At 37.2% G+C, this 25,905-nt stretch overlaps 2 protein-coding genes across 2 annotated transcripts; one reads left to right on the forward strand and one right to left on the reverse strand.

Annotated features, from left to right (window-relative positions):
- The first annotated feature begins 2,188 nt into the window (after positions 1–2,188).
- Positions 2,189–12,234, forward strand: LOC132130123 (dnaJ homolog subfamily C member 18-like). Its single transcript, XM_059541781.1, has 8 exons — positions 2,189–2,678; positions 5,418–5,613; positions 5,987–6,132; positions 9,172–9,384; positions 9,550–9,662; positions 10,472–10,581; positions 10,656–10,828; positions 10,910–12,234. Exons 1-8 carry the CDS (start codon positions 2,537–2,539, stop codon positions 11,032–11,034), a joined length of 1,218 nt encoding a protein of 405 aa, XP_059397764.1. The 5' UTR covers positions 2,189–2,536; the 3' UTR covers positions 11,035–12,234.
- Positions 12,235–12,435: 201 nt separating this feature from the next.
- On the reverse strand, positions 12,436–23,608 carry brd8a (bromodomain containing 8a). The gene is made up of 20 exons (XM_059542537.1): positions 23,485–23,608; positions 22,951–23,044; positions 22,291–22,360; positions 21,873–21,922; positions 21,674–21,796; positions 21,516–21,596; positions 20,727–20,791; positions 20,399–20,523; positions 20,120–20,311; positions 19,526–19,619; positions 19,163–19,297; positions 18,851–18,990; positions 17,456–17,867; positions 16,302–16,345; positions 15,916–16,178; positions 14,796–14,888; positions 14,626–14,694; positions 14,193–14,475; positions 13,734–13,778; positions 12,436–13,364 (listed from the first exon to the last, which is right to left on the reverse strand). The coding sequence occupies exons 1-20, from the start codon at positions 23,501–23,503 to the stop codon at positions 13,305–13,307; spliced, it is 2,457 nt and encodes an 818-aa protein (XP_059398520.1). The 5' UTR covers positions 23,504–23,608; the 3' UTR covers positions 12,436–13,304.
- Between the last annotated feature and the right edge of the window lie 2,297 nt (positions 23,609–25,905).

Here is a 25,905-nt window from a genome sequence, read left to right on the forward strand (position 1 = left end):
TTTACAATACACATCCCTAGGCAGGCAATTCAACAAGACACTAAAACTTCTACCACAAGCCAAGTCACCAGACGCAACCAAAACCTGCCAGCCCCGCAAAATGCTAAGGCTGGAGAGATGGAAGGGTCTGCCGATTTGATAATTTAGCTAGTGCAGTGACATGCATCTTAAATGTGCCCAAAATATACAAATATTTTAGTTTTGTATGATACATTCAAATTTCTGGACCAGTTCAGTAATTCAACTCAAATTGTGAAACTTGTGTATTAAATAAATTCAATGCACACAGACTGAAGTAGTTTAAGTCTTTGGTTCTTTTGTCATGATTTTGGGTCAAATTTAACCAAAACCCACCAATAAATTAGAATACTTCATAAGACCAAAAAAATATACTATATATAAAAAAAAAATTTGTGAATTGTAGGCCTTCTGGAAAGTGTGTTCATTTACTGTACATACTCAATACTTGGCAGGGGCTCTTTTTGCTTTAATTACTACAATTCTGCATGGCATGGAGGTGATCAGTTTGTGGCACTGCTGAGGTGATATGGAAGCCCAGGTTTCTTTGACAGTGGCCTACAGCACATCTGCATTTTTGGTCTCTTGTCTCTCATTTTCCTCTTGACAATAGCCCATAGATTCTCTGTGGGGTTTTGGTCTATTGAGTTTGCTGGCCAGTCAAGCACACCAACACCATGGTCATTTAATCAACTTTTGGTGCTTTTGGCAGTGTGGGCAGGTGCCAAATCCTGCTGGAAAATTAAATCAGCATCTTCAAAAAGCTGGTCAGCAGAAGGTAGCATGAAGTGCTCAAAAATGTCTTGTTAAACGGGTGCAGGGAGTATGGTTTTCCATCTCCACCCTTCCTCCAAACTCTAGGACCTTGGTTTCCAAATGAAATACAAAACTTGCTCTCATCTGAAAAAAAGGACTTTGGAGCACTGGGCAACAGTCCAGTTCTTCTTCTCCTTAGCCCAGGTAAGACGCCTCCGACATTGTCTGTGGTTCAGGAGTGGCTTAACAAGAGGAATACGACAACTGTAGCCAAATTCCTTGACACATCTGTGTGTGGTGGCTCTTGATGCCTTGACCCCAGCCACAGTGCATTCCCTGTGAAGTTCACTCAAATTCTTGAATTGATTTTGTTTGACAATTCTCATAAGGCTGCGGTTCTCTCGGTTGGTTGTGCATCTTTTTCTTCCACACTTTTTCCTTCTACTCAGCTTTCTGTTAACATGCTTGGATACAGCACTCTGTGAATAGCCAGCTTCTTTGGCAATGAATGTTTGTGGCTTACCCTCCTTGTGCATGGTTTCAATGATTGTCTTTTGGACAACTGTCAGATCAGCAGTCTTCCCCATGATTGTGTAGCCTAGTGAACCAAACTGAGAGACCATTTTGAAGGCTCAGGAAACCTTTGCAGGTGTTTTGAGTTGATTAGCTGATTGGCATGTCACCATATTCTAATTTGTTGAGATTATTGTTAAATGTGAGCCAAAATCATCAAAATTAAAAGAACCAAAGACTTAAACTACTTCCGTCTGTGTGCACTGAATTGATTTAAAACAGTTGAATTACTGAAATTAACTTTTCCACAAAATTCTAATTTACTGAGATGCACCTGTAATTGTGTAATTGAATTTGTGTATTTATACACGTTCCACTTGATCTTAATGAAAAATGCTTTTGAGCTGGCTCTCATCAAAATGTGTTCAAGATATGATACTGGAGGACCAATCCTATTCAGCCACAAGAGGACGACAGGCAGTGATTTCATCTTGAAAATTATGTGCATTCCTTAAAAGTCGACATTAAGTTGGGTTTTGTGTGTGTGTGTGTGTGTGCGTGTGTGTGCGTGTGTGTGCGTGTGTGTGTGTGTGTGTGTGTGTGTGTGTGTGTGTGTGTGTGTGCTGTAACGTAGCCTAGCCTACTATAAAACCCTAGCGACGTGGATTTTTTAAAGAAGTTCGTTAATAATTTTAATCTAAACATACAAGGTCATTGTGTTCAGTGTATACGAGACAGTAAAAGCTTATATTTATCTAACAAATAACACCCACTACTGCATCGTCACTCATTTTCTCCGACTGCCAGTTTAGGATTTTTATGGTATTGCCACCATGCCATTTACGGCAAGGAATGTCGCCTTCTAATTGGTTGTTTGGGTTGTAGTCCATCTCATCAGGTGTTTCCGCTTCCGTTTAGCGATGGAGGAGGTTGCAAGCAGTATTGCATTTCTGTCTTTCTCGCACATTTTACAGTGACTAAGCCAAATCTATTATAGAGGGTCAAACATGATTTTTTTTTGATAAATTAATATCTGACTAAGTCGCGGTGTCCGTTAATAGAGCGGAAGATGTCTAACATCGGAAGTTAAATTGTTTTGGTTGCATTAGCATAACGCACTAGATTTAGCTTCATGTCAACAACATTGCGAGTCGTTTTTACAGTCAAACACGCTTTCTTTTGATTATTTTGCTTCTGTTCGTTCACTGTCGTCATTTCATGCGGGTTTGAGGAGGTTTCGTTGCTTGAAATGTCACCGTTTGGAATGGACCGAGAGGAGTCTGACAGGCTGATAGAGAAAGCCAAGCTGTGTTTGCGGTCAGGTCGCAAAGAGAAAGCCTTACAGCTGCTGTACGAGGCGCAGAATATCTACCCGAGCACCCGGGCCAGAGGTTTGTATCATGCTGTTGTGCTTTGATTGACAAATCAGGTGTGTTAGGTCAGTGCGCTGAAATAGAAAGTGCAGCGTCTTGGTGTTGTGTGTTATATAATCTGTCCTCAGATCAGCGATGGGTTTGGGTCTTCAAGGGTTGAAAATATCTGACATGCGACGTTTTGAAAGCTGTGGTGCATCGCAGTGGAGACTGATATTGTGAAACAAGTCCCTGTTGTAATTCAGTCTTAAGAAAGAAAAAAATAACTTCGACTTCGGTCCAAACCCCTATGCATTTCTTTCATCTGCAGATCACAAAATAAAATATTTAGAAAAATGTTAGTAACCACTGACTTCCATTGTCTGGCCAAAATACAGCAGAAATCAGTTGGACCCAAAACATTTTAAAAACTCTTAATTTGCCTTTCCATAAATTAAGGCCTTAAAAAGCTTTGAGACTAGAGCAGAATGTCTTAAATTCCAAGTTATGGTATGAAATGTTGCCTTTATCTTAAATCAAGATACTTTTACTTGAGATGCAAAATGAAGATTAGAAGTCTCGTTTGAGAAATGAACTAAATTAAGTGAGTTTATGGAACAAGAACAAATATCTGGGGTATGAAACCTGGATTTCCCTTTAAAATAAGTGAATTTCGCATATATTGGCAGATATTTGATCTTTTTATAAATTATACATGCAGTTCATTTTTTGCATATATTTTTAATTTAAGAATTTTTAACATTTGCACTGAAATAAAACAAAAACAAATGAAGAACATCACTTTTGTGCAGTGTGTTCAGTGTGTTGTGTGGTCTAGTCACCTTTATTTATATAGCGCTTTAAACAAAAAGGATTGCTTCAAAGCAACTGAACAACATTCATTAGGGAAACAGTGTGTCAACAATGCAAAATTATAGTTTAAGGCAGTTCATCATTTAATTCAGTGATGTCATCATCTCAGTTCAGTTTAAATAGTGTCTGTGCATTTATTTGCAATCAAGTCAAATGATATCGCTGTAAATGAAGTGACCCCAACTAAGCAAGCCAGAGGCGACAGCAGCAAGGAACCAAAACTCCATCGGTGACAGAATGGACAAAAAACCTTGGGAGAAACCAGGCGGGGCCAGTTCTTCTCTGACCAGATGAAACCAGTAGTTCAATTCCAGGCTGCAGTAAAGTCAGATTGTGCAGAAGAATCATCTGTTTCCTGTGGTCTTGTCCTGGTGCTCCTCTGAGACAAGGTCTTTACAGGGGATCTGTATCTGGGGCTCTAGTTGTCCTGGTCTCCGCTGTCTTTCAGGGATGTAGAGGTCCTTTCTAGATGCTGATCCACCATCTGGTCTGGATACGTACTGGATCCGGGTGACTGCAGTGACCCTCTGATCTGGAAACAGACTGGATCTGGTGGCTACAGTGACCTCGGAATAAGAGAGAAGCAGACAAATATTAGCGTAGATGCCATTCTTCTTAAGATGTAGCAAGTACATCGGGTGGTATGGAAGGTGTTCCGATTGACCTAATTAATGCAGCCTAAAAATCCTTAGTGTATTTTGTGTCAGCCAGGTTAAAAAGATGGGTCTTTAATCTAGATTTAAACTGCAAGAGTGTGTCTGCCTCCCGAACAATGTTAGGTAGGTTATTCCAGAGTTTAGGCGCCAAATAGGAAAAGTATCTGCCGCCCGCAGTTGATTTTGATATTCTAGGTATTATCAAATTGCCTGAGTTTTGAGAACGTAGCGGACGTAGAGGATTATAATGTAACAGGAGCTCATTCAAATACTGAGGTGCTAAACCATTCAGGGCTTTATAAGTAATGAGCAATATTTTAAAATCTATACGATGTTTGATAGGGAGCCAGTGCAGTGTTGACAGGACCGGGCTAATATGGTCATACTTCCTGGTTCTAGTCAAAACTAGCTGCTGCATTTTGGATTAGCTGTAGTTTGTTTACCAAGCGTGCAGAACAACCACCCAATAAAGCATTACAATAATCTAACCTTGAGGTCATAAATGCATGGATTAACATTTCTGCATTTGACATTGAGAGTATAGGCCATCATTTAGATATATTTTTGAGATTGGAAAATGCAGTTTTACAAATGCTAGAAACTTGGCTTTCTAAGGAAAGATTGCGATCAAATAGCACACCTAGGTTCCATCAAGTCTTAGACAGTGTTCTAGGTTATTACATGCAGAGTTTTTAGGTCCTATAATTAACACCTCTGTTTTGTTAATCAGAAGGTACAATGAAAGTTGTTTCCATATTCTAGCTGTGTGTGTGTAAAATAAATTAAAAAGCAATGGAGATTGGTTAGAAGTCATATTCTCAAAGTCAAACTCTGAAGTGTTGCTAATGTAACTCATTGTGTTCTCCATAGACACTTACATTTAGAGAACATGTTGATGTATAGTGTTCCCTTCAATTTGGTCCTTAAATTTTCTTTAATTGGTTGTAAAAAGCTCTTTAAAAAGTCTTAAATCCATCTTCATAAAACTTGCAGAAATCCTGTTAATAGATATGGGGGATCAGCAGAAAAAAAACCTTACTATTAAGTCCTGATACTAAATAATACATGATTTTTTTTTTTAAGTATATTTTTTATATTTTTAAGTATTGAGCAATAAAAACATGTACATAGGGGTTAGGTTTGGTTTAGGATTAGTTGCATGTAATTATGTATAATTTACTGTTATTGCTAGTAAATAAATAAAGTCACTACAATCAATTTAAAATGTCTCTCTGATTTCTCTCATTAGTACTGATTGATGCCATTGTGAAGAATGGCGGCACTCCCCCTGAAGAGGAGCGTACCTACACACCTCCACCCGGCTGGAGATACTCTGAAGATGATGGCCCGGCTCCACATCAGCGGCCCAGTACTCAAGAGAGAGCAGAGGGATCCGGTGACGACAAGAAGAGCTACACGGAGGAGCAGCGGCAAGGAGTGCTCAGGTACTGAAAGTGACGTGACATACAGCCATGTATGGTGACCTATACCTATACTAATTTGTGCTATGCATTTAACCCATCCAAAGTGCACACACATGCACCGTGAACACACTCTGAGCAGTGGGCAGCCATTCATGCTGTGGTGCCCAGGGAGCAGTTGGGGTTCAGTGCCTTGCTCAATTGAGGGTGGAGAGAGCACTGTACATTCACTCCCTCCACCTAAATTCCTGCCGGACCGAGACTCGAACTTGTAACCTTTGGATTACGAGTTCAAATCTCCTACCATTAGGCCACGACTTCCCCATACTGGCATGAGTAGTCACCCACAAATGAGAAGTCAGTCATTGTTTGTTTATCTATGCCTAAACCTGTGCAGGATAAAAAGTTGCAGAGACTTCTATGAGATTCTGGGGGTGCCAAAGGATGCCAGTGATGACGACCTGAAGAAGTCCTATAGGAAGCTGGCGCTACGCTTCCATCCAGATAAGAACTGTGCCCCTGGAGCGACCGAAGCTTTTAAAGGTATCTCAAATATTAGGGCTGTGAATCTTTGGGAAGGCAGCGATTCGATTACGATTACGATTCATAGGTTTTCGATTCGATTCAATAACGATTTTTGCAAATTAGAACGATTCAATTCGATTCGATTCACAATTAAATTTGATTCGATTTGATTATAACGATTCGATTCTGCATTCTTTAAGTGCATTTACGGGATTATTTAAATGCTTCTACTAAATTCTTTAAATGCTTAGTCAGGGGGCAAATTACAGTAGCATTTATGGTTAGAGAACCATAGGTTAGAAAAAAAAAGAAAAAAAAACTTTTGTCCATTGTTAAATGCTAGTTTAATGATGCGACATGGCATACGTAAAAATGTATGTAAGCCAAGTTTTTAAAAAAGAGCTTAAAGAGTATTATGTATAAGCTAACATTTTGTCACACCAGGGGCATAGCCATAATTTCAGAAGTGACAGAAATGTCAAATACAATCATTTTATGTATGTAGCCTATATAATAATAATAATTATTATTATTATTATTATATTTATTTATTTATTTTTTACAAGGAATTATCTTCTTTTTTTAATTACTTTTAATTAGCTCTAATAAATCAAATACACTGCTGGACAATAATCAATCATTTGTAATAAATATATTTTTTCCTAATGGCAATTTTATGATTGTTTTATATACTAGGCTACATTTAATTAGCAATTATTTAAATTTTCTGCACAGAATAAGGTAGAAAATATAGGCTACTTTATAGTTTCTGTACTGTCATAAATGTCAATTAGCACTGCATCATTCATAAATTGTTTGTGGGTTTCATCAGTTCATTCTGCTTTTATTCAGTTTAGCTGCAGATATAGCCTGGCACGTCTATGAGAGCGAGATCGCTTCTCTTTCAGTGTGAAAACGTCTTCATCTCGATTTAACTTTTCCTCTCCATCAGCGAATGATTCTGAGAGAAAACGCGCCAGATGTCTGTTTGCTAATGAAACAAACACTACTTTCATGCATATTATCAGATAAATCTCTCGCTCTTATTTCAAGGTCGTTGTTAATGCTGTGGTTAATTTGAAAAGTTTCCTTCGTATATTCGGTTCATCCGCATTGTTTAAAAACATTTATCATTCAATGGATCTGTGCGTATGATTTAGACACTTACATTTCTGCTCCGTCCATGCAATAAATACAGCTGTCGACGGGGTAAGATGCAGAGAGCCATTGACAAACTACAGAAAAGTAAAACTACTTCACGTTAGCATTACTGGCCACAAGTCCTATAGATCGCACGTCAGCTGCGTCAGAGACGAACGGAGCGCGAGCGCAATCCTGTGACAGTCTCAGTCGGTAAACAGTGGAGCGCGTGAAGGACAGATAAGAGGCACGATTCACGAACACTCTTCAAGGTCTCCATTAATTCGTGCGTGTAGTACTTTAATGTGTATACATTTTGAAAGCATTCAATCGCTATAGAAATCGCGATTCATTCGATTTTTAGCATTTTAAATCGATTGCTGTCCAAGATCGGCGATTCACGATTCAAAAATCATGTTTCAAGATCGATGCATATGAATCGACAGGGTTTGTAATCGATGCATCGAGAAAACGAGTGAATCGTTACACCCCTATCAAATATGTTATGACCACTGCTGATGCTAAAAAGTTTGGGGTCAGTTCTATTCGCCTTTAAAGGAAATTAATACTTTATTCAGTAAAGATGTTTTTAAGTGATTACTAAATACTTTTGATTGATGCAAAAAGTGTATGTATAAATGTTGTTGTTTTGATGTCTCTATTTTATTTTCTAGCATGGATAATAAAAAATGTTTGTTGAGCACCAAATTAGCATATTAGATGATTTCTGAAAAACCATCTGATACTGAAAATTCCGATTTGCAAGCACAGGGAATATAGGGCTTAAAGTTCTCCGGCACTGTGCCGGATTTCCAGCGCGCAGTGTTGGTCTGCAGAAAAAAATAATCCTATGTACATTCCAAAAACAAAAAGGTCAATCTAGCACATATTTATATAGAAAAGCCAATTATAAAGTCCCATAGCTTTGTAAACAGCTCAGCGTAATCATGTAATCTCCATAAGAACGATATGATTGCCAGAACATATTTACCAGGATTTTTGAAAAGGTCTTGTTCACACATAATCTTTTAATGTAACTTTCCCAGTAATTTACCAGTGAAGACTGTATGTGTGAAAGGGGCTAAACTCTTCCTCAGTATACGCTGTGAATTTGAATTGCTTAACGTCATCTGGAAAAACAGTGTGCATTATCTCACTAGATTTGTAACGTAAATCATTTATAAACCTTTGCCAACACAGGAGAATACATCAACCTATGTCTAAATATGTATTGTATTATTGTACATCGTGATTTCAACATAAACATTTCTGCATGTGGCCAAATATTAAAATTTAATTGATTTAAACATTGTTTAATCACGCTGTAAAGTTAAACGTCACCAGGCCGTTGACGCCCTCTGCAGGTATTTGTTTTAAATTGGTATTGTTCATATTATGTATAGGCATATTAGATTATGTATTTTAACAGTGTTGTTCAATACAATCATGTCAATTTTTGGTTTGATATTTTATTTAAGCCAATTATTATTGCCTCATTGTTAGTTTATATAGAAATAGTCATACTAAAGCCTGGTTTTCACTTAGGTCTGTTTGTGTTACAAAAAAAATAGCAGATTACTAAGAAGTCGGTTGTCGGTGATATAGCTCAAAACTTTCCAAATGTATGATACAGCTTTCATTATTCAGGTCAATCATATATTCATGAAAAAGAAAATCAGTTTGAATAAAGAAAGCAATAACTTTGCCATAGTATCCTTTCAAATGTTAAATATGTCACAGTCATTGCATGCTTTGCATGTGCTCTAACCCCTGGGAATAAATTCCATTTGAAAACATATTAAATTAGAAACAGTTCACAATATTACTGTATTTTGTTTTTATCAAATAAATATAGCCCTGGCGAGCATAAAAGACCTCTTACTGACCTCACATTGTTATATCCTGTTCTCCGTTCAGCTATAGGCAATGCATATGCGGTTCTCAGTAACCCAGAGAAAAGGCAGCAATATGATCAGTGTGGGGAGCAGGGCCCTGCAGAGACATCCAGTCATACTTCAGCGCAGCCTACTCATGCATACGGACACCACCGCACCTTCAGTCGAGACTTTGAGGCTGACATCTCTCCAGAGGAGCTCTTTAACATCTTCTTCGGGGGCAGGTTTCCTACAGGTCTGAACCTCTTTAAGAAAAGCATTACAGCTAAGGAAATCGTTTTCATTAATTGCAATGTGTAATTTCATTTGGAACATTTCTATGTTCCAATAATTAATACAATGCAAGCTAAATTCTTCCGTCACATATTTAAAAAAACAAGCTAGTCTTATCCTCATGCAGGCAACATCCATGTGTATACCAACCAAGGAGCTTCTTACTCTCATTATTACCAGCCCCGCAGACGCCGTGCGTATGAGAGACGGGAGGAAGAGGTGGAAGAGAGCCACAGTCAGGTGACTAATCTTATGATTCCTTGATTGTATAGGGGAGCACACAAGTTATGGGCTAAAACAAGACCAGTCCTCAAATAAGAGCCGATCACAAATACGTGTCATAATAAATACGTGTCATTTAATGCCTTGACATAAAAAAATTACACTTAAAATAAAAAAATATTCTTAAATAAATGTAATCATTCTTTTCCAAAATGCTTTTTAAATATATATATATTTTTTAGTAGGGACATTGAATGTTATGTGGTGTTATGATGTCATCTGCATGAAATCTTTCCTTGTTTACTTTATTTTAATATATAGTTATTTTATATTAATAAGCAGTAATGCAGTTAAAGAAAACAAATTGTAAGAAATAATAAAACTATTTAAAGTTTTTAATTTCCATCATTTTAGTGAGGCTAATTCTTTGCTATAAGAACAGAAATCAATTTTAATTCAGAAATGTGAAAACATGTTCATCGTAGAACACGTTCATTGTTGGTATACTCAAGTTGATGTATGTATGAATAGCATTTTTTATGTATTTTTAAAATTACAGTCATTGACTCAAAAGACAAAGCTGCACAGTCAGTAATTTCGAGTGAGGGCAAAAGATTTTGACTTGCAGATTTTACACTGGGTTCAAGTTGCTACTGGATTGACCAAGAGAAAGCGATTTGATTTAAAAAGGACTTACCACTACACTATTGATAGACTTTTTTGGTCTTGGAAATTTCACCAAGTCGACCTCACCTTCATTCTGTTTCTGACTTCCATGCTGTAAACAGGGTCCATCTCAATACTTGTTCCTGTTTGTCTTCATGTAGAACAACTTCACAGCTCTGCTGCAGCTGCTGCCGGTGCTAGTGCTCATTCTGATCTCTGTATTCACTCAGCTGATGGCCACCAACCCTTCCTACAGCCTCTTCTACAAACCGTAAGTCAATCATGACACATGGTTCAAAACATCCACTTTAAGAAAAGACCTGACATGTGCTCTCTGTCTCACAGGTCCATGGGGTTGGTGGTGTCTAGAGAAACCCAGCACATGGGTGTGCCATACTATGTGGATAAGAGTTTTGAGAAAGAATACCGCGGCTCTGCCTTGGAAGAGCTGGAGAAGACTATTGAGAGTGACTATGTTGACCATCTACAGACCAGCTGCTGGAAAGAGAAGCAACAGAGTGAGATGTCTTCTCATTCATTAGGTTATGGCTCTGTAATAGAAACCCCTGTATCACTAAAGCTATGTTGTTTTGTTTCAGAATCTGATCTAGCTCATCTGGGCCAGCTGTACCGAGATGAGCGGCTGAAGCAGAAGGCAGAGACCATGAAGTTGGATCACTGTGAAAAGCTGCACCGCTTCATGGGCCGACAGAGAGGAGACTGAGGCAGCGTAGCCCACCCAGACAGCATGGTCTACCTAATCAAAGAGCTTTTAGTATTGGTTATATATTTCAATTTACTTGGGTGGGTCACCTTTTTCGGGAAGGAGAAAGGAAGGGAGAGATGTGATATCGCAGGAGTCCAAGCTGATTTTCACTTGAGCATTTGTGCCTTTCATCCATGAATGGGGTGAAGTCTGACGGCTTTTGTCTCATCTGATTCAGCTGCTATGCACAACTGCGTGTGTGTGTGTGCGAGATGTTAATTTGTGCGAGCGCCTGGTATATTTTTTCCTTACATTAAGGAGCACCGACTCCAGGCTGGCCGACAGGATTAAAGGTAGTGCTTGTCGTTTATTTGTTGCATTTAAGCTAATTGTTAATAGGAATTTAACTTATATAATAACATATTTAATTAATGTTTTTTTTTCTGAATTTGTGCTGCGAGTTACATTTGACAACAACTTTTAATAGAAAGCGATTTTTTTGTTTTTGGAAACAAACGGTTCTAAAAACAGGGATATAGACCACTACAGCTTTTCAAAGCTCTCTGTACGTAGCAAATTTAAAAAGCCCCATGTGTACTTTAAATTAGTTTTTTGGTCATTACAGTGCTGTATGTTTTGGACATTTAAAGGTGTTAGGCAACTGTTTTTAAGCTATGGTTTTTTTTTGTGTAGAAGGTAAAAATGTTAAGTGCACTGACAAAAATGCTAAATGTCATTACATCAGATTTATTAATCTGCGGTGTTTGGTTTATATTTTTGGCACTTTATTTGTCTTAACTACTTATGTTATTGCATGCATCCATCCATGCATTCTTCCTGCCTTGTTAGTGTTCGAAGGTGTTACTGACACAATTTAATATCCGTAATTATAACTAGGCAAATAACAGTTACTGAGCATCTGTTTTAAACTACAATTAATGTTTTACCTCATTTCAGTGAACACTATGTTCTATATATAACATACTATAATATAATATATCTTTAGCACAAATTTGAGCATGAAGGCTAAGATGTTTTGAAGTGCTACATGAAGCGTCCGCTCATTCGGGATGAAATAGTGTGTTGGATGTGACGTGGAGAGTTTGTAACAGTGGTGATATTCTGATCTTGTTTCCATGCGGTCCACAAACTGCTGGAAGTTTTTGTTTGGATTGAGTGCATTTTTGTGCCGCTTAAATAAATCATTAATCAAACATGGTTTCTCTGGTCTGTGATTCTCACAAGTTGTATGCTTATATACGTTGAATTCTCCAAAGTATTGACCAAACCAAATAGTCAGGAAGAGGTGATCATATCAGTATCGTAGTTTATAGTTAAGGTCAATGGTGACCAAAGATTATCAATAAATAATGACAAAAATGTGTTATTACATATTTTTTGTTTGTTTGTTTCTTGATTTTGTCGTTTTAATCAAAATGTCTCAGGCTCAGCCCAATCTTCTGGTGAATTAGAGCTCAATCAGATTCCTTCAATCATATCATCTTAAATCCAGTCCTTTCCCTACAATCGACTACAAGCTCGCATTCCCATCTTTCTACATCCAGTTAACAACCAATGGTTTGAGCCGAGTTCCTGCCCTATGTTTAGTTTTCATTACTGATAATCAGTTTTACTCTGATGTACGTCACAATCTTGAAGAAAAGATCTGTCAATACAGCTATTGCATTTTCATTACACTGTTCCTCACACCAGTCTACCTTAAGGCTTCAGAAGACTTTGAATATAGCACACAAGTCATATGATCTCAATTTATGATGCTTTTTTAAATTTATTTTTTCTTTCTTTTTTGTTGCTTGAAAGTCCTTGGTCCTCATCCATTACATGTGTGAACATTATTTAAAATCTAAGTAAAAAAACAAAAAAAGTAATTTAGTCTGGAACAGCACAAGAATACAGCATTATGGCAGAGAGTGAAAACAGGATAAAATGTCAGTAACCTTGTTCTTACATAAGAAGGCATTTTAATTTAAACTTTTTGTCCTTTCGATCGGTCATTCACCAATACCTATAAAGGCACTATTTGTACACAAAACAAATCTTAAGTACTACACAACACTCACCTCACAAAATTACATACACAGAGACATATATGCACAGGTTTTCAGATAGTCCCATCGTTGTCCAATCCTAAACACCACGCTCCAGTGAAACCCTCACGAACTCTGCTGTTTAAGTGTGTTAGCGATATAGTTCAGACAGACTTTCCTATGCTGTCTTCATCACTCAGTCACTTATTATGGTTTCAGAGGAATCCACCCACTGGCAGCTCATTTCTTCATCTTCAGGTCTGCTTCTATAGCACAGCGTCGCCCCCTGGTACCCCCGTCCTGCAGAAAGAGAATGAGTCAAAAGTCACTTTAAAGCAAGTAACTTTTTTCCCCTCCAATTTTTTACAGCAGCTTTTCCAGATCACTTTTAAATATATGTTAAACAGAAGATAAAATCTGACAATTATGGTATATAAAAAATCGCCAGTAGTCTCCAATAAACAAAAATGCTCTAACTTCACCCCAAAATGAAAATTCTTCTTCAGTTCAAAGAATGTTGATAACCAAAGAGTTGCTGGTAGCCATTGACTTTCATAGTATTTTTTAATGGCTTAATGACTACCAGCGACTGTTAGTTATCAACATTCTTCAAAATATCTGTCCAAAACAGTGATGATAACGGGTAAGAGAAGCAGACAGTATACTTACAAAGAGAGAGAGAAGGAATGCAGGAGAGGCCATAGGAACACAGTCCTGTGAGAAGACAAAAGGTCGAATACACACTCAAATGCAAAAGCAGTTTAAAGGTGGATGTTGCATTGAAAAAGACAAGAACAGAAATTATAATTTTTGAATATAATTTGAATAGAAATTGTATTATATCAGTCAAATGATCTGCAGAAGGTGCGACTCAACTGGACTGGCCAAATTTAGACATCTAATGTGATGTCTTTCATATCACTCAGCAGTCTCTTTCTTCTCACATTATAGAATCATTTACCTGCTTCTGTGCAGTCTCTTCACTAATAGTAAAGCTGCAAGTTTATTTACTTCAAAAACAGCGAAGTTACTTTATACATATCCTGTTTCAATGGACTAATATTAGTTATCCAGAATATTCTGATGTGTGCAAAAGTGTCAAATGCTATGGCATATAAAGCATCCCACCTTGTCACTGGGGTCCTGTTTGCGGTTGGCGTCTCTCCCACGCAGGCTCTTGGCACTGATGCCCGATTCCGAGGTCTGCATGATCAACTGTGTGGCCAGAAACTGCTGGATCTGCTCCAAAACGTCCCTCTGCATCTCCACAGCCATGTGGAACACATCATGGTCCGAGCTGTTGTACATCACTGCATTCTGGAACATCAGCATGATGTCGCGCTGGAACTCAGCTGTGGTCCGGATCAGCCCGTTCTCAATGTTCTTCTTGATGGTGGACAGATCCATTGGCCTAAAGGCCCAAAAGTGTCACAAAGACTTTGTAATTACTTTTTGGAATTTATTTTCATTGTATGTTCAACTTTTTTATCGCAAATCATTAAGGACAATTGGATTCCTCATTGCTAACCCTTTGAATTTCCCTTCAACAATTCGCTCTCACCTGTGAACAATACTGTGGTAACCGGGGGCGATGTCATCCGTCACCGGTTGCAGGAAGACATTTGCATACCTGTTTAAAATGACCACTAAGTTTAATCATTCTGGCTGCGCAGAACCGAGGCTTTCAAATAAAAGGGGGCGGGGTTTGGAACGAGTAATGAAGACTCTCACCTGTGATTGGCTGCTGCTCGCCACACCAACATAATGGCTTTCTTCCAGATCTTCTGAGCCTGAATTGCTTCTTGATCTTCACTGCAGATAGAGCTGAGGAGGATGAAGATGACAGCATTATGTAATAATAGCATGTTGAATAATTGCACATTATTGTCTGTTTACACCAAGTCCGATGTGACTAAATGACACAAAAAAAGTATTAAAAGAATAGTTTACTCACACATGAGAATTTACTCTCCCTCAGGCCATCCAAGATTTAGATGAATTTGTTTCTTCATCTGAACAGATTTGGAGAAATTTAGCATCTTGTTCATTAACGGATGCTCTGCAGTGAATGGGTGCAGTCAACATGAGAGTCCAAACAGCTGATAAAAAACATCACAATAATCAACAAGTAATCCACACGAATCTAGTCCAGTAGTTAACGTCTTGTGGGAAAAAAAGGCTGCATGTTTGTAATAAACAAATCAATTATTAAGCATTTTAAACTTGAAATTGTTGCTTCCAGCTAAAACATGAGTCATGTCCATAATATTGCTTTCTCCGGTGAAAAGTCGGATTTGGGAGAGAAATATGCACAGATCAAGCACCATTTATATGAGAAAATAGTTCTAAACAAATATGTCAGTAGATTTTGATGTGAGAGGAAAACAGGACATGGACTGGAGGAAGCATTATTATGGATTATGGACTCATATTTTGGCCAAAAGCAATGGTTTAACATAAAAATACTTTGATGGGTTAGTTTCTTACTAACACGCAGCTTCTTGCTTAATAATATGTTAATTGATGGACTGGAATCGTGCGGATAACTTGACAATTATTGCAATGTTTTTTTTCAGCTGTCTGGACGCTCATTATGACGGCACCCATTCACTGCAGAGGATCCCATTGGTGAGCAAGTAATGGAATGCTGAATTTAGCCAATTCTGTTCCAGTGATGAAACAAACTCATCAACATGTTGGATGGCCTGAGACTAGATTTGAAGCAGATTTTCATTTTGGGTGAACTATTCCTTTAAAAAAAATGTTTTTAAGTATAATCAAAATCACCAGAACTATTTAAAATCAGACTAAGTGTGAATGTTCCTTAATTATGTGTAGTTTGGGCACATACAACTGTGAGGAGGCAGGGCTGCTGGGAATGGAGTCTGCAGTTGTGTGGAGCTGTACAGAAGAGGATGCCGTGTGCATGCTGTAGCCGTCCTCGCTCTCACTGGCCGGAGGATCCAACTCTGTTTCCCCCTCAGGCTCTGAGAGATATACTCCGTCTCCATCCTCTTCTCCCCCACAATCCTCGACTCCATCCCCTTCTAATCCAGCTTTCATCTCTGACACACTGCCTTCCTCCGCATCACTCACGGCCTCCTCTTTCACTTCCTGTTAACGAGGAGTGTAAAAGAAATACTAAAGAGGGCAGAGTTAATGGTTTCCGGGCCTATATGTACTCGTGGGTGGTACATTATGTGTTAGCGTATGCACACAGTCACAGCATCACCACACCTTTGAGTGCTGTTTAATCACAGGGTCATCTTCTGACCGTGTATCTGGAAGAGAACGGAACATCTGTGAGTTGCTGCCAAAATCGTGTTTCAAAGGGGGTGTGTGCAAACTAGGGTTCAAGTTAATGTATTATCACATGCAACCGGGGTCAGTGACATAAGAGTGTCCAAAATATAGAAGAGGAATAATATTTTACAATTTTAATTTAGAAATGTACTCTTTGTATTCTTGTTGGTTTCATATGTGTTTAAAAAGGGTTTACATTTAATGACTTGAATGTAAACATCCTGTCATTATTTTACAAAATGTTTTAAACACTTTTAAGGTATACATATATTTTCTTTTTACAAGTATTATGATTTATATAATATAAATATGATTTTGGGGAGGTCACACCACTTGCCATTTTACAAACTAAACTATCATTGTCTTGTCTTAAAACTTTCAATTTACTGACCATGACACACATGAGAGTCTATGATATAATTTCCCGTTTTATGTTTTATCTTGAACATTTTAACAAAACTATTTTCCCCCTAAGATGCTCATAAAGAACCATACCAAACTAAGGTTTCTTTTTAAGAATTTCATAACTTGTTTTTATTTTCTTGTTTATTTTTTATTTGGACAGTATATATCTTTGACTTTATTCCCAAAAATAGAAATTAAAAACATGTTCATCACAGAAGAGGTGTATTGAAGTATGGGGTAAGTTTTTTTTAAACAGTATTTGTGTATTGTGAAATATTATTACAATTCAAAATAAATGTTTTCTATTTCAATATTTTTTTAAATGTAAAAGCTGAATTTTCAGCAGCCATTACTCTGGTCCTCAGTGTCACATGATTCTTCAGAAATCATTCTAATATATGCTGATTTAGTGCTCAAGAAACATATTGTTATTATTAAAGTTGAAAATGTTTGTGCTGCTTCATATTTTTGAGGAAACTGTGATTTTTTTGTGGATTATTTGATGACTAATACGTTTAAAAGAATTTTATTTAAACTAGAAATCTACATCCCTGAATAAAAGTATTAACTGAAAACAAAATATACTCATCCTAAATTTTGAACAGTAGTGTACAATGTCCACTTTCACCACAGTCAAACCATTTAAATAATTTGCCCTGGTGTAAATGCAAAATGTGGAGTACCTGATTGAGACCGTGTCCATTCATCAGCCTCACTTTTGATCACAGCATGCAGTGATTCTGGCCGCCCATCCTGGGCATCGTCAGTGTGCTCTGGTCTGAGGGCATCTGGGTCTGAATGGGCTCCTGCTGATGGAGTGGGGTCTTGAGGAACAGAGGGGACAGTGGTGGAGGGTGTCGTGTACTCCTGTGCACAGCCACTGCTGGATCCACACATGTCAAGACCCTCTCGCTTCCCCTCTAACAGATGCAGAGAATGTGGGTCTAAGTCCTCTGAAGTGCTGGAGGGCTCGGGGCCAATGGGCCTGAAGGGGTCGGACTCCCAGGTACCTGAGAGGTTGTGACCCGTGTCCTCACACAGAGACAGAGCGGCTTCCACCGCTGCAGCATCCAGCGCCTCTGCATTCTCATCACCCTTCGTCAACACAAAAATGTTTTTTTTGTTGTTGGACTATGCCAGGAACATCAGATAGATGGAAAGATTTGAGTGGTAATGGTCTAATGGATAATCGTGTTTTTCTGTAATATCAACTAATTTGATCCGCTTTGATATTTTATTTATATATTTCTGCTCAGTACACTGTTTTCCTTGTGTTCAAATGATAAATATTGTACCTCAATGAAAAAATTCCTATGTAGATTTAGAAAACTGATTTTGTCTTACAAATCTTTTTTTTTTTTTTTTTTTTTTTTTTTTTGTTGTTTACAAATCCATGTTTTCAAACTTGGAAATCCTACATACTCAAAAATGATTTGTTTCATTATTATCTATCCATAATGTTGTTCTTAAAAGCCTAGCTCATCCTAACTACTGAGTTACTATTGTGCACCATTTCTATTTCCTTTTCTTTAAAATATAAATCCTAATTTCTTATACATAAGTACTATAATATAACTATAAACATTATCATAAACTTTTATATTCAGTATTTTTTTACTTCTTATATTTAGCAAGGATGCATTAAATTTTGACAGTAAAATTGGCAGTAAAGATGTATGTTATGTTACAAAATATTTCTTTCAATCAATATTGTTGTTTTGAACTTTCTAATCATCAAAGAATCCTGAAAAAAAACATCGATAATAATACGAAATGTTTCTTGAGCACCAAATCAGCATATTAGAACAATTTCCAATGGATCATGGACTGAAGTAATGCGTGAAGAAAATTCAGCTTTACCATCACAGGAATAAATTACATTTTTAAATATATTACAAAAGAAAACATTACTTATTTTATAACTTATTTTGCTGTATTTCTTACCAAATAACATGAAATATTAAATATTGTATATTAAAAATATAACATTGGCACACAAAAAAATATTTAAGTGGACATCAAGAATGTAATGTAATAACAATAAAAAGATGCATGATGAAAGTGCATGTCTGATTTACCTTCTCTTCAATAATGGCTATGATGTCCCCGACTGTCTCTAAGTCCAGCTCCTCTGCCATATAAGACACAGTCACCAGGTCCTCTTCCCCTAAAACCGCCTCCTTATTATCCACTGAAGCCATGGGGGCTCCGTCACCTCCTGTTTAAAGTATTCGACACATATCAAACCCACTTTAGACGTTTAGACAAACATTGGTCTTCCAACAAACCAAACAAACAAGAGACAGTTGAGCAAGGCTACAAAATAGTTAACACATCAGCTATGATCTAAAGATGGGAGAAGGATGAGACAGTGTGTACAGTCTAGAGACCTGTGCCGAGCGGGACAGCGGGGTCCACTGCAGAGGTGGCAGCGCTGAGGGCGGAGTCTGCAGTGGCCAATGAGCTCAGCTGAGAGGGAAATTGGGCGCGGCCAGCCTCCAGCAGACGAGACAGTGTGGGAGCACCTGAGACACATGTGGCACACACACACACACACACACACACACGGTGCACAGAGAGAGTAGGCTAGGTGTTAAGCTGGAAGAGATACCCATATCATGACTGTAATACACAAAGACAGAAAACACAAAGCTCTTGATGATACAGACTTTGTCACTTCGCTTCTACTGCTCAGATGCTAAACTGTGACATTGCTAGACTCACTGTACAAACAAGTGTGTGTGAATTCATACCTGTCGCTGCCTGAGAGGCAGGGAGCGAAGAAGTCATCATCTGATTATCGTGACTCCCTGTAAGTTGACTCGACGGAGATTCTCCCTCAACTGCCTGCAATAATGATTTTCTTTAGATTGCTTTACATTTTGACTAGATTTGAAAAACAAGACAAAAAATCTGAACAATAACAAAGAATCCAACAGTCATAAACAGGCATGATACAAGAAATTTCTAGTGACAAGAAATTTGTGTGACCACACTGAAGACAAAACTACTCAGGGTTTCCAGTCATTGTGGAAAATAACTTTCCGTCACACGCTTGAGGTATTCAGCCAATCACAATGCACTGGATAGCTGGCCAATCAGAGCACACCTCACTTTTCAGAACGACGAGTTTTGTAAAAATCGATGCGTTTCAGAAAGGCAGGGCATAAAGGAGAAACAATAATGTGTAGTATTAGGAAAATAATGTGTTTTTTAACCCTTAAACCGCATAAACACATCGCATTACACAAAACAATGTTCTTTTTAGCAACATCATATGACCCCTTTAAAATTATCCAAAATATATTTTACAGTTTTTTTAAAGACAAAATGTGATGAATTCTGACCAGTCTGGGGCTGGTGGGCAGAAGACTGCCTTTCTTCAGCAGTTCTGACAGGAGAGGAGAGGGAGGCGGCGTGATCTTCTGACCCAAAAGCTTCTTCTGCGTTGATTCATCTAGCAGTGACCCCAAACTCGCCTCTACCACTCCAGGGCCTGGCAGCTCCGTCAGGGGCACAAACACTGTTGATCCTGCCCCCTGCACCAGGGAGGGACGATTGTTAAAATAAATGACAAATTCAAATTGAAGAATTTAAATCGAAAAATTCAAAACAAAGAAACACACAGTTGTGCTAGGATCTTCAGATGGGTCTCCAGTAGGAAAGTCCAGGCTCGGAGAGCAGGCCCCAGTGGGGGAGCGCACTGTCACACTGGCAACACGTTTAGGAGTGTTCTTCACTGCCTGCCTGGCTAATAAAAAAAAAGATCAACAGCTCTTACTATTAAGCATTTATGATTAACTGGAACTACATTTATGAACAGCATTTTTTCCTCATATAGAATCTCAGATAAATGCTTAAATATGCATTCATCATTTTAGCAACCCATCTCTTTAAGACAATGTGACCAAACCAATCAATGCTAATGACACTTTGTGGGCTTTCTTTATATACCCTGGTACGCTGCATCTGTGGCCTTTCTTTTCACTTCAGCTTCCTCTTCCTCTTGTTTTTTGCTCCTAATGGACATACAGAATTGAAATCATTAAACTGACAAACATAGACTTACAATCTTAAATGGATAGTTCATCAAAATGAAAATTCTGTGATTATTTACTCAGCTTCTTTTTGTTGCATTGTTGCATACTGTTAATTAAAACAATTAAAAATCGATAACTGAAATGAAGCTGAAATAAAATCATATACATAAATATTAGATGAACAGCTGAAAAACCCCAAAAAATTTAAAAATAAAGACATTTCAGTTACTAATACTAAAACAATTAAAGCTAAATAAAATTTAAAGAGGCACTTAACAATCTTATTAAAACTAAAAGTAAAATAAAACTTAAAATATAAAAATAAAAACTCAAAATATTAATAAATGATATAATAGTATATAAATAAATGACCATGTGCTATATTGATATGATTTGCATATGATAGCTTTATGTGAGGAACATAATGAAAGTCACTATGAACTGATGTGAATATATATATATATATATATATATATATATATATATATATATATATATATTTTTTTTTTTTTTTTTTTTTTTTTACTAAAATAAATTAACAAAATAAAATATAATATAATATAACATGAAAAATAAAATAGCATTGAAATAAATAATCATGTAAATGATCATTTAGGGTGAAACTATTCCTTAAAATGTGGTATATTTACAGATAAAACTGCCTTGAGTTGGCGATGGATAAACCTGGTAGAGTGATTCTTACTGTACAATTTCCTCCCATAGCTCCTCAAGTTTAAAGTCCAGATGTCCTGCCTGGATGAGCTCAGTTTCTCTCTTCAGTTTCCTAAAGGGACACAGAAACAGAGTTAAAGTCAACAGAAGGCAGCTGTTGGTCCATGTAAGCATGTGAACATTTGGTACCTGTGCTTCTCTTGTGTGTCCTTGATCAATCGCTTCAACTCCTCTATTCTCTCCGCTGTCAACCTACGAACAATAACGTCTTCCACCGTCTCAACCACCTCCCCCTTTTCACCTCGCTTTCTCCTGTGAACGTGCACCATTAAGTGCTGTCAGAAACGATGTGGATGTTGGAAGGCAAATGAACAGAAAGCGGACTCACTTTGGGGCCTCAGTTGTCTCCAGGAGCTCAGAGTATTGTGATGCACAATGCTGTGAAGAAAGAGAGAGTGTGTTAAAGTATATATCACATAATGTTTAATGAATTCATCCTTAAAGGGATAGTTCACCCAAAATTATAACACAGAGCAATATTATGGATAAAGGACTTGTTTCTTGCCGGATTGATGTTTTTATCAACTGCTTGGTCTCTCATTCTGACGGCACCCATTCACTGTAGAGGATCCGTTAGTGAGCAAATGATGTAATGCTACATTTTTCCAAATCTGTTCCAATGAAGAAACAAACTTATCTTCATCTTGAACGGCCTGAAAGTAAATTGTCAGCAAATTTCAAGTTTTGGGTGAACTATTCCTTAAAGTTTTCCGTATCATTAGATTTCTCTAGTGCTCTCCTGATACCTTTTGAGAGAACCAGTCAGGAGGGCGTCCAGGTTCTGCAAACGGCTTAATGGCTCGGCTCACAGACACCCTGGAACAACACCCATGTACAAAACACGACTTTGATGCCGCATGTTAAATTAGGCTGATTTGAGAATAGCCAGATTTGCTTTACTGAAATTAAACCAGTGGTTCTCAATTAATGGAAATAAATAAGTTAAATTTACATATTTCTAGTTATATATCAAAAAAAAATGGTATCAGTTGTGAATGAAAGTTTCTTGCTGGTGCTTATTTAAGTGTCACGTAATATTTTGGAATGTAAAGAAAAATACATTATGCAATTATTTATTTTATAAGGAAAATACCATATGAGCTCTTGTAAACCGAATATCTTACATACTATAAATTACTTTAAATGATACATAGATGAAACATAATTATGCATACATTTGGAACAAAGCAAGCACTAAAATAAGCCAAAACAACTATAAATAAAGATATTTTTATACTCAATTTACATTTTTCTAGTTATGCCAAGCTCAAAAAAAAAACCTGAAAAAGTCGTGGGGCCTTTGAATACTGTTGGGGACAATTTTGGAGTCCAAAAGGTTGAGAACTGCTAAATTAAAGCAATGATACACGTGTAAAAAATAATAATAATAATAATAATAAAATCACCAGTTTTGGTCTCCACTCTTCATGACAGACGAGGCGAGGCACAGCTTTTCCCTAACAGACCATGGCTCTGTGGGGCCCAACAGCAATTTATGTTCTGTCCAAAGAATAAAAAGACAGAATATAAAGAGAAGAAAGCATTTCAAGTGTAAACAGCATTCACACACACATCTGTGCTGCGCTGTGAGACGCATTATACTACAGTGGGTGGGCAGCTTGACATCTAATAATGATGCCGTTCTAGATGGTCGACACATCATCGGCATCTCACATTCCTCTTATAGATGGGGAATGTGATGTGCTCACGAAAGCTAGTCATAAATGTGTCATTTCTGTAAAGTGTCCAGTGATTTCGGCCAATGAGCGTCATTACTGTTATCATGACTTCTGCGTGTCGAATCCCGCAACATGCACGCGCACCGCTGAATCCATTATGCACGCGCTTGACATGCATCAATTACAATCTGCCCTCCGCATCATGCAGGACATACGCCGTACATGCATGTGTATGATGAAAATATAGAGAGCAATACTCACTTCCAACTCCGCTCGCCATTTTGTCATGACTGGACTGTTTTCTATTGCTCCTTTGACATGACAAGTGTCTGGCTATCAAATGTAAATGTGCATATCCGGTGTGAATTTTCCAACAATCATTTTTTGCTCTAAAGGTCTGCATAACGCCACTGTAGTTAAGTCACAATTTCACAATTAAGTCACAATTTCTATAAGTCTATAATTTTGACCAGCATTTTGCGCTGGCATGCACATTTATAAAGTACATTTACTAACTGGAATGTATACCAATGTAACTGAATGACGTGCTGTTTGTAATATAATGCTAAATATAATAATAATAGTAATAATAATAATAATTATTAGCATTGGTATGTTTTCTTCTGGTTTACTAAATGTAGTTGTGAATGAAAGTTTCTTTCTTATTTTAGTCTCATTTAATGTAATGTTTGAGTGTAAGAATATCCATTATTCATTATTACATGTTTTATACCATATACATAAAAACAAGTAGACACTTTTCAAAACAAAATTTCTACATTTTATAAATGACTTTATACATAAACCAAAAAGTACTGAAGATCAGGATAGCCTACTTTTATTTCATTATGATATGCCGAGGTATTATATGCTGTGAAGAGCGATTTTGCCACAGTGAAGAAACACACCTGTCAGCAACAAAAATATTAATAAGAAGACGTAATGAGCTGGTTCAGATGAGCAGCACCTTCGAAAATCAAACGTTGTATTATAGCTTTTATTTTGGCTGGCTGATCCTTACCGGAAGTGAAATGGATAAAATATATTTATTCAGATACATTTATTCAGAACGAACTCTCTGTTGTTTTGATTGCCAAATCATTCATTATAGGCTATTATTAATTACAACGTTTATTGTTTCTAATATATATCGAACAATGAGTTTGAATCCAGCATGAATGAAATGCGTCATGGAGTGTTTTTTTTATATATTTTTATTTTAGTGTGGTGTGAGTGAATCAGGAGAGAGCAGCGAAAAACGCTTCATCTTTCTGAATATCAATGCTTTGGGTATGTTATATTATTATGACTACAATATAGATAAATATTCAGAACTGAAACAACCAGCTGAGATTAAATAATATACAAATAGACTTCATTTACAGCAAATGCTTCTTTAAATGTAAAAACGTGTAAAAACGAATGTTTCTGTAGAATAATAATAATGCATAATCCTAAACTATTATATAATAATATAGGCTGACAAAAAACAGGCGGCACTGATGGTGCTTTTGTCATTCCTCACTATGATCAAAAGATCATCTGTCAGTATTCGCCGTGGAATTAGTAGCAACCTTACTGGCTTTACAGTGAGTGGAAGAAAATAATCAGAACCAAAGTGTCACCGTAGCTTCAGACAGTTCATCAGCATTATCAAGTAGGCCAACTCAGTCTGGGAAGACATCATGTAGACAAGATGTTATTTATCAAACATTCCATCTGCTTCTCATATTCCATAATCGGGGCGATCTGGACGTCTCCTTCCTTTGGGTTCCTGCCCATGGATGAAAGGAAATGAGATTGTGGATATTCGAGCAAAAGGTTCTATAAAGCATGAAATAGAAATACAAAACCATGATAAAGGAACACTCACTCAAAATATGGCAGGAACATTGGGACATTGCTGACACAGGGCATCATTTCTACAACATAAAACAATTAGTCATAAGAATAAGCAAGGGCAGACACGTAAAGTAATAGATGTTAGTCTCGCATCTTAGAATAGACCATACTGGTTTAAATTCAACACTACATAGAATAGGAAAAAAACCACTGGGCTATGCACACACTGTAATGGAAAAGAGACAGTGAAACATATGCTACTAGACTGAAAAAGATATGAGGAGGATAGGGAGTTAAAGCTAAAAATTGGTGAACAAAACATGACACTTGAGCAAGTATTATGGAAAACATTTAGGGAAAATACACAATATATTAATAAATTATATATATATACACACACACACACACTGGGTTAAGTGAGAGAATTTAGCATTATCCCCCCCCCCCCTTCCTTTGCCCACACTCCAGTAGGTGGCGGTAAAGCACCTTTTAAGTTGAGTTGCCAACCGCCATAAAACTCGAAAGAAGTAGAAGAATAGGGAAGTAGAAAGAAATATATTATTTTTTAAACTAGCAGGACTTGGAGTTGAGGCTTTTTCTCTTTTAAAATATAAAAGTTTTGTTTGGTCACAGTAATGAGCATAAAATGATCTCCAATGCAGTTCTTCAGTTCTTGCATGATACAGGACTGTATGTAAGAATTTAGGTCAAACTTTGACCCGTGGAGGGCAGCAGCGTCTACACTGCCGGAATTCTACAAGAAGAAGAATAGGGAAGTGTTTTTTATTTTTTGTTTTGTGGTGTGTTTTTGTTTTGTTTGTTTTTTTTGTTTTTTTGCCT

Source organism: Carassius carassius, chromosome 47 (genome assembly GCF_963082965.1).
Source record: "Carassius carassius chromosome 47, fCarCar2.1, whole genome shotgun sequence".
Taxonomy (NCBI): domain Eukaryota; kingdom Metazoa; phylum Chordata; class Actinopteri; order Cypriniformes; family Cyprinidae; genus Carassius; species Carassius carassius.

Excerpts from the sequence above, each read along its gene's own strand:
- brd8a (XM_059542537.1), bottom strand. Across the intron at positions 21,597-21,673 it reads GACACACAAGAGAAGCACAG|GAAACTGAAGAGAGAAACTG; the intron begins GTACCAAATGTT and ends GTGTCCCTTTAG. Across the intron at positions 14,476-14,625 it reads TACCACAGTATTGTTCACAG|GCCAATGGATCTGTCCACCA; the intron begins GTGAGAGCGAAT and ends TTGGGCCTTTAG.
- LOC132130123 (XM_059541781.1), top strand. The coding sequence starts at position 2,537 with ATGTCACCGTTTGGAATGGACCGAGAGGAGTCTGACAGGCTGATAGAG. Across the intron at positions 9,385-9,549 it reads CGGGGGCAGGTTTCCTACAG|GCAACATCCATGTGTATACC; the intron begins GTCTGAACCTCT and ends ATCCTCATGCAG. Across the intron at positions 9,663-10,471 it reads TGGAAGAGAGCCACAGTCAG|AACAACTTCACAGCTCTGCT; the intron begins GTGACTAATCTT and ends GTCTTCATGTAG.